A 14,453-nucleotide genomic window follows, 5' to 3' on the forward strand; every position below is an offset into this window, starting at 1 on the left:
CAGTAGTTGCACACGTGGGCTGGGGGGTCTCCACGCAGCATGGACTGGCAGCCGTCCCGGTAGAGCAGGATGCCTGTCAGATTCGACAATCGGTGCATGTGCGCGCAGGCATGGCTCTCCATTTGTCTGCGAGAGTTGGGGTCAGTATCTGCCATGGCGCCATTTCGCGCTTTACACGATCTATAAAAGCACCCAGGACGACCGGGCAACAAACAGTTGATTAGCACATCCTTATCACAGAAGCCAATAATGAAGGCCAACACTCTGGTGCCCCTACTGGGCCTCTCCACCGCCGCTGCCGCTGCCGCCGTCCCTTCCAGCAGCAAAACACCCTTCGGCTACGCGTCTGGATCTAAGGAGTCCATTGCGAACCTCAAGGACAAGATTGACAACGTTGTCTGGATTCTGCTCGAGAACCGCAGTTTCGACAACATCCTCGGTGGGGTGAAGCGCAAGGGCCTCGACAATGTTGTCAACAATGGTCCCTTCTGCTATCCCCAGAATGTGAGCGATCCAAGCAGCACGCAGCGGTGTAGCGTATACAAGGACTTTGACTCGGTCAAGCACGATCCTGACCACTCGATCACGGGCTACAACATGGAGCTCTACGGTACCTATCAGCCCAGCGATGCCGCTATCCGCAACGGCACCCTCAAGCCGAGCATGAATGGCTTCGTTCAGCAGCAGCTGGTGCACCATGAGGGAATGGACCCCAAGGTGGCTACCGAGGAGGTCATGGGATACTACTCTGAGGACGAAATTCCAACTCTTGTCAACCTCGTTGACGACTTCACCACCTTCAACTACTGGCACTCGTGCATTCCTGGTGTAAGCTTCCGCATTCCCCATACACGTTTCCAATACTGACTGAACAGCCCACAAATCCCAACCGCCTCTGTGCCATCTCCGGCACATCAGATGGCCACGGCGAAAACGACAACAGCTTCGACGTCTCTGGCGTCGACATCTCCAGCATCTTCCAAGTCGCCAGCGAACAGGGCATCAGCTGGAAGAACTACGACGGCACCAACGGCGACTTCCTCCCAGACTCCCTGTTCTTCAACTGGACGGCCGAAAACGCCCAGAGCAGCGTCGTCCCCCTGGAGAACTTCTACCAGGACGCCTATCTCGGTCTTCTCCCCCAACTCTCCTACATCAACCCTTCATGCTGCGACCTCGACACAAACTCCATGCACCCCTCTGGAAACGTCTCCTTTGGCCAGGTCCTGATCAAACAGGTCTACGATGCCGTCCGAACCGGCCCACAATGGAACAAGACCCTTGTCCTCTTGACTTTCGACGAAACGGGCGGCTTCTACGACCACGTCGAACCCCCTCTTGCCGTCCGCCCGGACAACAAGACCTACGTCGAGACTGCGGCCGATGGCAGCGAGTACACCTTCACCTTTGACCGTCTTGGCGGTCGCATGCCCACGTGGCTTATCTCGCCTTACACCCCCAAGGGCCACATTGAGAACTTTGGTGTCGACCCTGTTACAGGCAAGAGCACCTCGTATAGCGCGACATCGGTTCTCAAGACCCTGGGATATCTCTGGGATCTTGAGGACTTTACGCCCCGTGTCGAGCACTCGCCTGCTTTCGACCACTTGATTGGGCCTAAGATCAGGAGTAGCCCGAAGACTCTGGCCAACCCCCATACCTTTCCTGACGCCGTTTAACGCGCTTGAGTGGAGCTAAGAAGATGCGTTTACGAGCCATGCCTCATCTTTTACGATACATGTTTGGATATGGGCAATTACTTTGCCCTTTTGGTTTTCGGCTTTTTTAGACGGCTCTCTCAATCTTCTTCGCAAATTGGGTACAACAATGTTATACTTAAGAGACAAAAGCATATGGAGAGATAGAAACATTAGTGGTGTAAATAATTGCCGAGAGTTGGATTCTGGATGTTTATTGCAAAAGTACTCAAGGTATATGTTGTTTGCTTCCCAATCAATACTCCGAAGTGTTTACTGACTCCCAGCATGCAATCTGATTCTCGCATTTGCATGAAAACACAAAACTCCTTCATTTGTTGAACCCATGCCGCCGAAACCTTTTGCGCTGACAGTTCTACTCTCCTGGACGCGCGTGCACGTGACCTGTGCTCGGCTAGGCAGCGGAGTTGATCTCTCCATCTCCATCTCCTTTCTCCCTGCAGCTCAGCGAACTTGTGGGCATTGCGGCTTCCGACCAAATGTCACAATGACAAAACCATCTGTACGTATAAGACTCCCCCGCGAAAACACCGGGATCAGGTCTTCGTCTAGCTAACTGCCACCTGGTCACCAGAGACTATCCGAGGATCGGTCAACGCTCCGAACAGCAGGCAATCGGATCCTCTCCGAGACTCCGACTGTCCACCGCGCCCCCCGCTGCCCCGCCTCCACATTGCCTTGTGCTCTTAAAGACTCGATCCAGCGACTCTGTAATTGAGTCAAACACAATTACATCTGCATCAAACAATGTCCAAACCATCGATCGGATTCGTCGGCCTCGGAGCCATGGGCTTCGGCATGGCCACCCACCTCGTCAAGCAGGGCTACCCAGTCCATGGCTTCGACGTCTTTCCAGCCTCTATCGAGCGCTTCAAGGCCGCTGGCGGCATTCCTGCTTACTCTCTTCGTGAATCCGCTGAAGGCAAAAACTACTACATCGTTATGGTGGCGTCGTCGCCGCAGGCGCAGGCAGTCTTGTTCGCTGAAGACGGCATCGTGCAGCGTGGGTATCTCAGATCTATAGCAGTCTACAAACTAACAACGTACAGACCTCCCACAAAACGCAGTCCTCATGCTCTGCTCCACGGTCTCCTCCATGTACGCGCAATCCGTCGTCGCCGAACTGCAGAATCGCGGCCGCGGCGACATCCTCTTCGTCGACAGCCCTGTCTCCGGTGGCGCCCTGCGCGCCGCGAACGGAACTCTCTCCATCATGGCCGGCGCGTCCGACGAAGCCCTCAACGCCGCGCGCGACATCCTACAGGAGATGTCGGACGAAAGCAAGCTATACCTGGTCCCCGGTGGAGTCGGCGCAGGGAGCAACATGAAGATGGTGCACCAGGTCCTGGCGGCCATTCACATTCTCGGGGCGAGCGAGGCCATGGGCTTTGCGGCGCAGCTGGGGCTCGATGCGCCGGTGATGGCGCAGAAGATCCAGGCCTCGGATGCGTGGACGTGGATGCATGAGAATCGCTTTCCCCGGATGGTGGAGGAGGATTGGAATTCTGGCGCCAGTGCAGTGACCATTATTCTCAAGGATGCGGTATGTTAAGTTTTCCCATGCTAGGGTCCGTTCGGCCACTAATCATGCATCATTCTGCAGGGCATCATCACCACCACCGCGCGCCAGCAGCGCTTCCCCACCCCGCTGTGCTCGACGGCCGAACAGATCTACCTCTCCGCGTTGCTGCATGGCTGGGGTCCGAAGGACGACTCGGCGATGGTCCGACAGTACTACGCTCGGCCCCTCTCGGAGGCCTCCGTGTCCCCCGCCGCCGACGCCGAGGCGGCCACCGAGCTGGTCTTGGACTTGATGCGGGGTGTTAACCTTGTTGCTGCTGCGGAAGCTGTGGCATTTGCACGGCACCTGAAAGTTGATCTTTCCATGTTCCACACTCTTGTCAGCCAGGCTGCTGGTGGGAGCAAAATCTTTATCGAGCAGGGACTGGAGATGATCGAGGGACGGATCGGTGATAAGGCTCCGGCGGGGTCGGAGAGTGTAGACCAAGTCGCTGCGAAGCTTGAGACGGTTGTACAGAAGGCGCGAGATCTCCACTGTCCGTTGCATCTGGGTAATGCGGCGCTGAACGTGCTGTTTATGACGCAGAGACATGGGTCTGGAGCGCAGAGTAGCACGAGCGTTATTCGGGTTTATGGGCAGTGAGATGATGTAATGAACTGAGCTTATGGTACTTTACTTCCCTGACGTCTAAGCGAAATCTCGCAAGGAACAGCGAAATGTGTAGATAGCAGCGGAGCTCCACATGAGTCGCACTCGGTGGAATCGCCGGCGAGTCCGTCCACCGCACGGTCGGAGCAAGTCCGGTGGGGGGACAACGCGGGGTTATAAGCCTCTTTCTTCTACATAACACCATCTATTCCTTCAAGCTTGATCTCTGATCATCTCATCCATCACCTCTCCTATCCAACCCACCGCTTAATCCAAGAAACCAAAAAGACCGCCAGCATGCCCCTCACCAAACCCAACCCGGCCCTCTCAATCCTCACCCACGCCTCGGCCAACAACTACGCCATCCCCGCAATGTGCGTCTACAACCTCGAAGGCATCCTCGCCACCGTCCGCGCCGCCTCCGCAAAGCGCTCCGCCGCAATGATCCAGCTCTTCCCCTGGGCCCTGCACTACGCCGACGGCCTGCTCGTGCACGCCGCCGCCGAAGCCGCCCGCGCCGCCGACGTCCCCGTAACGGTATCCATGGACCACGCGCAAAGCCCCGAGATCATCCGACGCGCCGCGGACATCGGCGGGTTCGACAGCATCATGGTCGACATGAGCCATTACGAGAAGAGCGAGAATCTCCGCCTTACGCGGGAGCTGGTTGCGTATTGCCACGAGCGCGGGATCGCGACGGAGGCGGAGCCCGGACGGATTGAGGGTGGTGAAGACGGGGTTGCGGATACAGCTGATCTGGAGGGGATGCTGACGACGCCTGAGGAGAGCGAGGAGTTTGTGGACACGGGGATTGATTGGCTTGCGCCGGCGTTTGGGAATGTGCATGGGGAGTATGGGCCCCGGGGCATCCAGCTTGAGTATGACCGGCTCAAGAGCATCCATGACAAGGTTGGGGATCGGGTGCAGCTTGTGCTACATGGGGCGGATCCGTTCACGGAGGAGATCTTCCGCAAGTGCATTGAGTGTGGGGTTAGCAAGGTGAATATCAACAAGGTGCTGAATAATGAGTATGTGAGGGTTCAGCGGGAGAAGGCGGGAAAAGTGCCGCTGACGCAGTTGCTGGAGGAGGCGACGGATGAGATGCAGAAGGCTGTGGAGAGATGTATGGATATGCTGGGTAGTTCGGGGAGGTATTGATTTCTGGGTAAAGGTTTTTAAGAATGCCATTGTCTACCACATACTCCTGTTTACAGGTCCAAGAGGCCCCAGAGGGATGAGGCGACCCAGCTATTGCTGTCGGCGCGATGAATGCAATTGTTGTCGATGGCAAACCCTCCACGAGACTTCACAACCTCTTCCACATCTTAGACAGGTTATCAAAACCAAGAGTTCCTCTTCCTCCTGCAAACCAGGACCTTCATCCCCGTCTTGCGTTGCGCATAGCCATACCACCACTCCGTAACCGGATCAACGCGAAACGGATGCCTGCGCAGCCACCATCTGGACAATAAGACAGAAATGGTTAGCAGCACTACTCACCGTGTCCGGCTCATCTAGCATTCAAGACACGATGGGGGTATTTACCTGCAAGCCCAATAATCAGCCATACCCAGCATCCCCAGACCCAACCCCCCAGCAAGCAAGCGCATTTTAGACATCGCAGCCCAGCCCCATCGTACAAGCACAACCAACGCCATCAGAACGAGCAGGGCGTTGCCCCAGATCGCCGGATTCAAAGGATTCCACCGCAGAATCTCGACCATTCCCCGTGGTCGGTAGATATAGCGTATATAGCGCCCGTGGCAGTTGGCCCAGTCCCTGCGCACGACTTCGGGCGCGTCCTCTGGTACAGGTGGGGAATCGGGCATGGCTAGCATACCGAGGCAGCTGCCGGGCTGAAGGGCAAATGTATTGGAGCGGAATGCATTGCTGTCGGAAGCGCTTGTGAGGCCTTGGGTGAGCTTGGGTGCTGTCGACATTTCTGTCTTTGGTACCGTGTCTAGGTAAATGGATGATTGGAAAGCACCTGCGGCATGAACTCAAAATCGTGGCTCTTCTGCGTTCTTGGTGTGGAATGCTAGGACGCTGGTATTGTGGATGCCTGGACAGCACTGCCACGATCCCTAGGCCCACGCGGCGCAGTCTGTGCATGGAATACGTAGGATAGGTGGACTCATACAACAGCGCTGAGCGATCTGGACCGGTAGGCCCGGCGGCTTTCCAATTGATCTGGATACTGTCCATGTTTGCGACATGTGGGCTCCTTGATTGAAAGGGGAGAGTTGCAATCGCCCTAGGTAAAAGGCTCAACCCCTAGCTTGCTTGATGGACTAGTCATATAGTGGTCTTTATCACGCACCAACAACGGGATTTCTTAGGAAACATTGGTGGAGTAGTGGGTGTAGGGTATCGCGGAGTCCGCACTTAGGGCTTGAGACCCTTAGGTACCCTAGTGTCCGTGTTGAGCTACCGTATGTTAACTAACAGCATATCCAAAGCTATCCACAACCAAAGCATGGGAACATCCTTCATAGACAGACAAATCAACGCAACAACCCCTCCGGCGAAATCAAATCCACCCACCCCAGATTCGGCTCCGACTGCACCCACCCCAGCCTCTGCTGCACCAGCTTCGAATACCCCCTAACCTCCTCAGCCGGGTACACCAGGAACGACACCTCCTCCTGCCGATAAACCCCGCCACACATAAACATGATATGCACCATGCGACTGCCCTTCGATGCTGAGAACTCCCCGCCGCCGTGGTACGTGCTCCCCAGCATGATAAACGCCTCGGTGGCATGTAGCTCGACATCAAGAACGCCTTTATTCCCGTCCGGTCCAAAATCAGGCTTTTCATCACCCCACAGATGCGAACCGGGGACTACACGGGTCGCACCGATTTCCTTTGTTGTGCTGCACCCCGGCACGAAGAGGCCGAGCAGCATGTCGCGTTTTCCTTCGTTCTGACTCTTGAGGTCCGGATAGGTTGTTACAGGCGCATGCCGCGCGTGGTGGTTCTTGTCGTCGCGGTGGAGTTTCTGGGCTTTTGCGCCGGGTTGGATGGCCATGGTTATGGCGATTGAGAGGAGCGGGTGGCTGGTATTTGTGGACGGCTCGTCGTTGTACCAGGCTGTTGTTGTTATGGCGAGGAAGGACTCGGCGAGGGACTGGTATAGAGGGTCTGAGAAGAACTGCTCGCGGACCGTCTTGCTGCGGCTGATGAGGCGCGTGCAGGTTCTTGTGCCGCCGTTTAGGGCTGCAGGGTTAGTATTTTATCAGTATGTGCCAGTCTTGGGCTGGGACGGGAAGGGTGGAAGATAGACGAACCACCCACTTGGCTGTTGCTGTCTTTGTTTAGGTATGGCTCGACCTCGCGCCGGGCTTGTTCGAGGGTCTCGAGGGTTGTGAAGTCCTGGACGATCACGCAGCCGTCGCGTTTGAGGGCGTTTATGAACGCCTCCTGGGGAGCGGAATATGGGATTCGTTGGATGGACATGGTGAAGTCTGGTATCATAGTGTTTATGGGCAGTGCTGGTGGCGGTCTGACTGGGGAGTTTGCGGGCTTTATTGTCTACTACAAGGACATTATCTGCGGGGTTTTTCTTATCATCGGATGTCAGATCGGTAACAATAGTGATTGGCAGAGTCAACCTGGGGTTGCATGTCTCCAAATTTCTCCAACGGCCTTTCAGGCAATGGTACATAGAATTGAGTGAATGCCAATGCACAGGCTAGACTACACATATACACACACGCTTCAGCGGTGATTGGAAGGAGGCTAGGAGGACACCAGAGATGGCGATCTATCAGAATACTTCAGAGGATATCTTCTGCTGTTGGATATGCGGATATCTACCATATGATTCAAGTGATCTTCTTCGGCTCCAATGATCTGCCAGGTAGTTTCCCAGTTCCGACAATACCAGTGTGCCCAGGAAGCCATACTACCCTAGATAAAGCCCTGGACGAGTATGGATAGCTGGATATCCCGTAGCATACCGGGGACCGCGAGAAATAACAACCAACCAGCCCTTGAGTTTCCGCATCAAGAACAGGACCACCAGCATCGCCAGAACAAACGCCTTGTGCATACCCATTGATGGTGCAGAACTGCGACTCGAATACTGGGATTGTCTCCGGCAAGTGGCTTGCGCATCGCTCTCGGGTTAAGATGTTGGATGGGAGATGTTGCAGATACCTTGAAATGGATCCTTGGAAGGGAGAGGTCCATCCCCACCCGACGAGGGTGACTCTCTGCCCTTCGTATGGGTCATTCTGCTGGATACGATCTGGCTGAACCTGGTCGCTGAATTGAAGAGGCTGGGCCAAGTCGATAAACCCAATGTCACTCTGAAGGGTGACCGGATCGTATCGGTCGTACCTAGGTAGGGACGGAGTTCACGAGGCATACGGTACATCCGCCCCTAGTCACGGAGATCATTTGTGCCAACGAGGACTTGCAATTCATTTGGATTGCCCTTGAAATCGAGGATCACGGCTCTTGCTATGGGCTGATCTGCTGATTCGGATCCTGGGCATTCTTGACCGTCTCATTGAACCGCATTAGCGCATTCTTGTTCTAATTGTAGGTAGGTACGTCTCGGCTATCTGGCCCATCATCGCTGTGCCTTTTTCTTCTGTTCGGCGTGTTTACGATCGAACACAATGCAGACGATGCGGTTTGTCATTGATGGTTCGTTAATTTCCTGGGGCTTCGGTGGGAAGGGTTAGGGGAAGCGTACGCATTTGTCTCATTCCGAGGGAATGTCCCAAAGCAATCAAGACCAGGTTCACGAGTGCGTCTTTTCGTGACTTCATACTGGAGCATACCTGCTGTGCCTCTTGCGGAACTCAACAGGGACCAGACGTTTGAGTAAACTGTGCGCTAGAGACTCATCCAACTCAGGACACCCTGTATCTTTCATCTCAACACCGCATTCGTGATTTTTAACAACAGTCCCCCAAATGCCACCACATAAGAACTAAGCTTTCCTCCTGTTTATCCCGCGTCCTGCTCCCAGGCCGAAACCAAAGCAGAGTGCACGCAACACACTTGCACTGGAGGCAGCCATCACTCCGATCAAACGAGGCCTCGCAAACTGGAAGGTGGTCTGGCACCAACACGAAGTCCTCGACAAGATTTAAACCCTCAGACGGTCTTTCTCGATGCAAACCTGCTGGAAACAAACGGAGTGCTGCACACTAGCTCATGCATTCATTGTCAGCATTCAGCAGCAGACCAAAGCACCCCCCTCAGGTAGAACGGTCTGCTAACGCATATTGCAAGCATGGGGCGCTTCTTGATTGCTTGGACGAGAACAATATAAAGCCGTTAAATTGCTTAACCCAACCTGTTTCCCACTCTGGGCTGTTGAGGGTTAGAAATTCCTAGGGGGATGTAGATTCCTCCCGCCCGTGTCCGAGCCCTAAACCCTTGAACGCTGGAGGCTTCGTCCGCCAGCCAAATACATTTCATCCCACTGACCTCGGTTTATTGCATAGTATTGTTGGACTCGATTGGCCTGCTGGTATGCTTCCCCGCGTTCCAAGCCACCAGTCAGGTGCAGCCGACACCCCGCACGCCTCGTCATACAAACCTGGGGAAAGAACTGCTTGTCCATCCACCATCACTCCTTCCTCTTGCTCTCCAGGTCATCGCCGACTTCCACCGCCGTCATGCTGTTCCTCGAATTCCCCACCGAGATCGTCCTCCTCGTCGCCGAAAGCATCCCCCTAGAACGCGACCTAAGCTCTTTGACACGAACAAACCGTCGCCTCCACTCGCTCCTATCCACTATTCTTTTGAAAAACAATATGCAGAACTCCGACAGCTCCTCCCTCTACTGGGCTGCCCGGAACGGCAAGCTCGTCCACGTCCAGCGGATGGTCGAGCTCGGCGCCGATGTCTCAGCCACCGCCGACGGACTCTCTCCTTTAGATCACGCTGTATGCGAAGGCCATGCGGATGTTGTCAAGTACCTCCTCGAGAAGGGCGCGCCGTACCGATGGAGCGAAACTCGACCTTGGACGCCGCTTTGTGCTGCTGCGGCAGCCGGATTCACCGAGATTGTCCAAATCCTACTCGATCATCACGGGCCTGAGCGCGGGACTCAGAAAGAGGACGACCTGAAGGCACTCAAGGACTCCCCATCATGGGCCAATTGGCGTGTGGTCAAGTCGCTCTTTCACACCAACCTGGCAGGGATCGAACGAGAAAGATTCGAATACACCGTCCCGCTGTTCATGGCAATTGCAGGCGGACATTGCGAGACAGCTGAAGTACTGATGAAGGACAAGAGAGTGGACGTCAACTATCGCGACCGGGTGGACCGCTCGCCGCTGATATGGGCTTTGTCGCACGGCCATGAGAATCTGGTCACCCCTCTCCTGCAAAACGGCGCCGACGCGAATGTCCAGAACCGAGATACCGGCGAGACGCTGCTCGTCACGGCCATCCGCGAACACAAGCTGTCTCTGCTGCGAAGCTATCTCGCTCAAGGCGTTGTCGACCCCAACCTCACCGATCGGAACTTTCGCACCCCGCTGTGGGCGGCGCTGGACTCGTGGCATCGTACGGACATCCTCCAGGAACTGCTGGCAAGGCCGGACTTGGACGTGAACAAGAAAGCCAGTGTCGCCGATAGGACCCGCGGTGGCCTCACGCCTCTACTCCACGCCATTCGGGAACGTCAAGAAAAGGTTGCGAGAATGCTCCTCGAGCACCCTACGCTCGACAGTACCTCGATCAACAGCACAGATGACCAGAAGCGAACGCCGCTTTCCTATGCAGCCCAATACGGTCTTGTCGAACTCATCAATATCTTGCTGTCAAAGGGCGCAGACCCTCAACTAGCCGACCAAGACGGAAGGGTACCTCACTCGTACGCTGCCGAGAGGGGGCACGCGCAAGCTATCAGGAACCTGGTACAAACAGGGCGAGTCCCAATCGACGCAGCCGACAGCCAAGGCCAGGCGCCCATCTTCTGGGCCATCCGGGGCGGCAATGTGGATATGGTTGAGACGCTCGTCGAGATTGGCGCTGACCCAAATCAACAAGACAAGGCCGGCAGCACGCCTTTAATATGCCTCGTCAAGCGATCAGCAAGAAAGCCCACTCTCGCGCCGGACGACGAGCAAGCGATTACCTTTCTGTTGAACCAGAAGGCGAACCCGAGTATACGGGACGCAGAAGGCATGACGGCGTTGGATTGGGCTTGCAAGTACAAATGGGGCGAGCTCATGGCCGGTCTGGTGAAGTCGTCTCCATCTGGTATGAGAATAGACGAGGTAGACAGCACCGTGGAGAGTATTATCGCAGCCTCAAGGTCCAATTCTTGCGCAGCGTACGTACAACGGCGCGTTTGGAAGATGGGAGTCGGTGCTGGGGGTGACTGGGAGGACATGCGGCAATGAGCGAGGTGCAGTACGGGGTTGGTGCTGGAGGAGTCTCTGGTCTTAATACTATCGTTACTTAGGTATCATTGCTGATATTCCTAATTCATCTATATGACACCAAACAGAGCTCCCTCCAAGGCGTAGGTATCTAGGTAACATCTAGACCAGTGGTGCACATACATACAGGACCCGGGTCTTGGGCACTTACCCTAGGGAAGCATCAGCGTACACCAGCCAACCTCTTAACGATGCCCTTTCTAAGGACATGCTCCATGTATAAACACCATACGGGGGCCCTTCTGTCGGGCGTCTGGATGGGTACCGATGGATAGCAATATGAATTTATAGCTACATATTTTTGAGGACTACTACACTGGCTAGTGCCAGTAACACCAGTCCTCGATTATAATTCTGCATCATCGCGACGGGAACTCTCTTGTCTCCGTCTGCAGAGTGAACTAGGTAGAAGTGTAGAACATACGCGGGGGAGGACCAGCCGACGGGGCAGGTTATAAAGAGGTATCCTAGTCCTTCATCGCAGGAGGATAGATGAGAAGGCTACATCCAGGAAAGAGAAGGAGAACTGAATAGCGCAGCCTCGGTAGTCTTGCCCACGGTAACCGGGGCATGGACAAGAATTACGGGAATCTGAAAAACAGGCACGCGACATTCATTAGGTATTATGTGACAGTAGTAGTACTATTAGTATGCCCTGCCGAGTGCTGAGCAGCGACGAATGCGTCCACGGCTGCTTGCACATCGCGCCGTCGGAAGCCCGGCGAGCGCCCGAGACAGATTGCGCAGCGCACGAGCGCTATCCTTATCATTAGCAACATTGTAAAAAGGGCCTGGATGAGAGCGCGAGCACATACCCTGCATCAGCCGCGCCACACTCGTCGCACCAGGATCCTTGTTCTTCTCCCTCACGTCCAGGCCAACCATACTCACCTCCATGCTGTACTCCGGAAACAGAACGCCCCGCTCAGCGAGATACCCCTGCAAATCACCCAGGTCAAACCACACATCCTCGATCTCGTCGTCGCTCAGATCGCCCGTGAACGCCGCGACGTCCTCTTGGATATTTACAGTTTCATCGGCAGCGCCGCCACCCCGCTGCGCTGGAAACGGATGGTGCACGTTCGCCGGCGACGGATAATGCGTCCCTGCGCCCCCGACTCGGAAGAACGGGATGTGCGCCCAGTGCGCCATGTCCTTGTGCCCCGCGCGCGCGAGAAGCCAGTCCTTGAAGAACTCGGCCACGAAGGCGCGCGGCATAAGACCCAGTAGGATGCGGAAGGGGCGCTCGATGCGCCGCTGCGGGATGGACGGGTTCGCGGTGACGAGGTACGCCTGGTAGCAGCAGGTTACGTGCAGGCGGTCGATGAATTCGGGGATGGACATTTCGGCTGTGTGAGGGGGGTGTGGCGACGGAGGCATGTCTTTGTTCTGCGCAGGCATGTCGAGCTGGTGAGTTGTGCTGGTGCTTGGCAGGACTGGGAGGGCGAGGCACGCCTGCACTGTGTTTCCTAGTGGTTTGAGCAGGTCGGGATGTGTGTCTAGGGCGCCGGACCGGACGAGGTCGTCGCCGAAGGAGATTACCGCTGTGCTGATTTGTTTCATTGCGGTTTCGAGCTGGTTGATGCGGTTCTTTAACGAGGAGACGCTGGCTTCTTTGCGGGAGCGGTATGCCCGCTGCGCCATGCGGACTTGGGTGCGGCGGCGCTTGGGGGTTAGCTATGCTGTCAGATAGGCAAAATAAACGCGCAAGGTACCTCTTCTGGGTTCACGCCTGCATCATCAATGAGTTTCCTTGGACGGCCTCGTTTTCTCGTCGGTTCGGCCGCCGACGTTCGGGATGAGCGCTGAGCAGGCATTTGCGCCGTCGCAGATAGCTCTGTGCCTGTGCTTTGGACGCTGGAGTCCGTGCTTGAGAGGTTATCATTGTCGAGGACAAGACCGCCGAGTAGTGGGACCTGGTTGTTGTATTCTGTGTTTGTGTCTGCCTGGGTCTGCAGTGGAGGCTCGGGGAGCGGATAGGAGGATGCGGAGAGCAGCTGGTCCAGCTGGGGGTCCAGATCGCCCCATCGCGAGCCTTCTGCGTCTGCCGACCGGGGCGAAACGTCCCAGGGGAAGAGGGCGTCGGTTGAGTCGGTGGTTAGAGCCCAGTTGATGCTGTTGTAGAACTCGGTCTCCATCTTGCGATATATGTCGTGAGTCGAGCAAGTGTCGAGGACCAAAGGTGGGGAAGTCAGCAGCGCACCTGGAAGTCGATTTGTCAGCGACTGGAAGGTTCGGCATGTGACTGCACAATTACTCAGCAGGATTTGTGTAGCAGCAGACTCAACCCTCACTCCCAACACACTGTTTTACGTTTATTTGGACCTCTGAAACAAGGTAGTTAGAGTTAGAATAAGCTTTGACTGCCTAAACACTGTCTCATGTTTATTCCAACCTATGAGACACAGCTTGCCAAGTTACACAATGTCGTCTGTTTAAGCTCATACTGTCTTAGACAATGTTCCACGCCAATTTTGACTTGCTTAAGACAGGTCTCGGCTCTGAGAATGCTTGTACAGGCGTAAATATTCAAAATTCTGCTGTCTTACCTACGTAACCTTGTTTTGACGCCTTGTTGGTTTACCCTCAAAGGCATATATATACAAGAACTTGCCTCCGCTGCCCATTGCGCCAAAGGCTACAGTTATTCTACCCAAGGAATGCAGCCTTAACGGGACAAAGGAAAGTGTGATGTTTGTTCGCCACTTCGACGCGCTCCATCTTAGAAGAAAGGCGTTCTAGATGTGGTACCTACGCACTTCGCGCAGAACCTGGCGTTATATTAGTCCCTATAGCCGCGTTACCGTTGCATGTCGGGGCCTGAAGCAGTCTTCGCGTGCTACTCGTCAACCTACCGGAACTGATATCCATGCCGGTTCCGGGGGGTCCCGGCCAACGGCAATTTAACAGGGATTAAACAGGTTATTATTGGCCTAATATTAGTAAAAAATTAAATATATTTTATAGTTAAATTAAAGTAATATTAAAATAGGTATATAATATTTAATATTAACTAATATTAAAATATAAAATAATATTAATTAGTTATAATATTTAGTATAGCTAAATAGTATTAGTAAAAAATAATATTAAGCTAGTAGGTAATATTAGCTAGGTATAATATTAACTTAACTAAGTAATATTACTTA

At 54.6% G+C, this 14,453-nt stretch overlaps 6 protein-coding genes across 6 annotated transcripts; 4 read left to right on the forward strand and 2 right to left on the reverse strand.

Annotated features, from left to right (window-relative positions):
- Positions 1-249: 249 nt before the first annotated feature.
- DSM5745_05707 (putative phosphatidylglycerol specific phospholipase C) lies at positions 250-1,679 on the forward strand (the record flags this gene model as incomplete). The annotated part of the gene is made up of 2 exons (XM_026747723.1): positions 250-828; positions 876-1,679. The coding sequence occupies 2 exons, from the start codon at positions 250-252 to the stop codon at positions 1,677-1,679; spliced, it is 1,383 nt and encodes a 460-aa protein (XP_026603555.1).
- A 786-nt stretch (positions 1,680-2,465) lies between these two features.
- Positions 2,466-3,882, forward strand: DSM5745_05708 (NAD(P)-dependent oxidoreductase; the record flags this gene model as incomplete). Its single annotated transcript, XM_026747724.1, has 3 exons — positions 2,466-2,721; positions 2,768-3,261; positions 3,322-3,882. The coding sequence occupies 3 exons, from the start codon at positions 2,466-2,468 to the stop codon at positions 3,880-3,882; spliced, it is 1,311 nt and encodes a 436-aa protein (XP_026603556.1).
- A 303-nt stretch (positions 3,883-4,185) lies between these two features.
- DSM5745_05709 (class II fructose-bisphosphate aldolase) lies at positions 4,186-5,046 on the forward strand (the record flags this gene model as incomplete). The annotated part of the gene is made up of 1 exon (XM_026747725.1): positions 4,186-5,046. One exon carries the CDS (start codon positions 4,186-4,188, stop codon positions 5,044-5,046), a length of 861 nt encoding a protein of 286 aa, XP_026603557.1.
- A 1,346-nt stretch (positions 5,047-6,392) lies between these two features.
- On the reverse strand, positions 6,393-7,348 carry DSM5745_05710 (uncharacterized protein; the record flags this gene model as incomplete). The annotated part of the gene is made up of 2 exons (XM_026747726.1): positions 6,393-7,108; positions 7,180-7,348. The coding sequence occupies 2 exons, from the start codon at positions 7,346-7,348 to the stop codon at positions 6,393-6,395; spliced, it is 885 nt and encodes a 294-aa protein (XP_026603558.1).
- A 2,180-nt stretch (positions 7,349-9,528) lies between these two features.
- DSM5745_05711 (ankyrin repeat domain-containing protein) lies at positions 9,529-11,265 on the forward strand (the record flags this gene model as incomplete). The annotated part of the gene is made up of 1 exon (XM_026747727.1): positions 9,529-11,265. The coding sequence occupies one exon, from the start codon at positions 9,529-9,531 to the stop codon at positions 11,263-11,265; it is 1,737 nt and encodes a 578-aa protein (XP_026603559.1).
- A 662-nt stretch (positions 11,266-11,927) lies between these two features.
- Positions 11,928-13,442, reverse strand: DSM5745_05712 (bZIP transcription factor; the record flags this gene model as incomplete). Its single annotated transcript, XM_026747728.1, has 3 exons — positions 11,928-12,061; positions 12,120-12,969; positions 13,020-13,442. 3 exons carry the CDS (start codon positions 13,440-13,442, stop codon positions 11,928-11,930), a joined length of 1,407 nt encoding a protein of 468 aa, XP_026603560.1.
- Between the last annotated feature and the right edge of the window lie 1,011 nt (positions 13,443-14,453).

This window comes from Aspergillus mulundensis (assembly GCF_003369625.1).
Source record: "Aspergillus mulundensis strain DSM 5745 chromosome Unknown scaffold_5, whole genome shotgun sequence".
Classification (NCBI taxonomy): domain Eukaryota; kingdom Fungi; phylum Ascomycota; class Eurotiomycetes; order Eurotiales; family Aspergillaceae; genus Aspergillus; species Aspergillus mulundensis.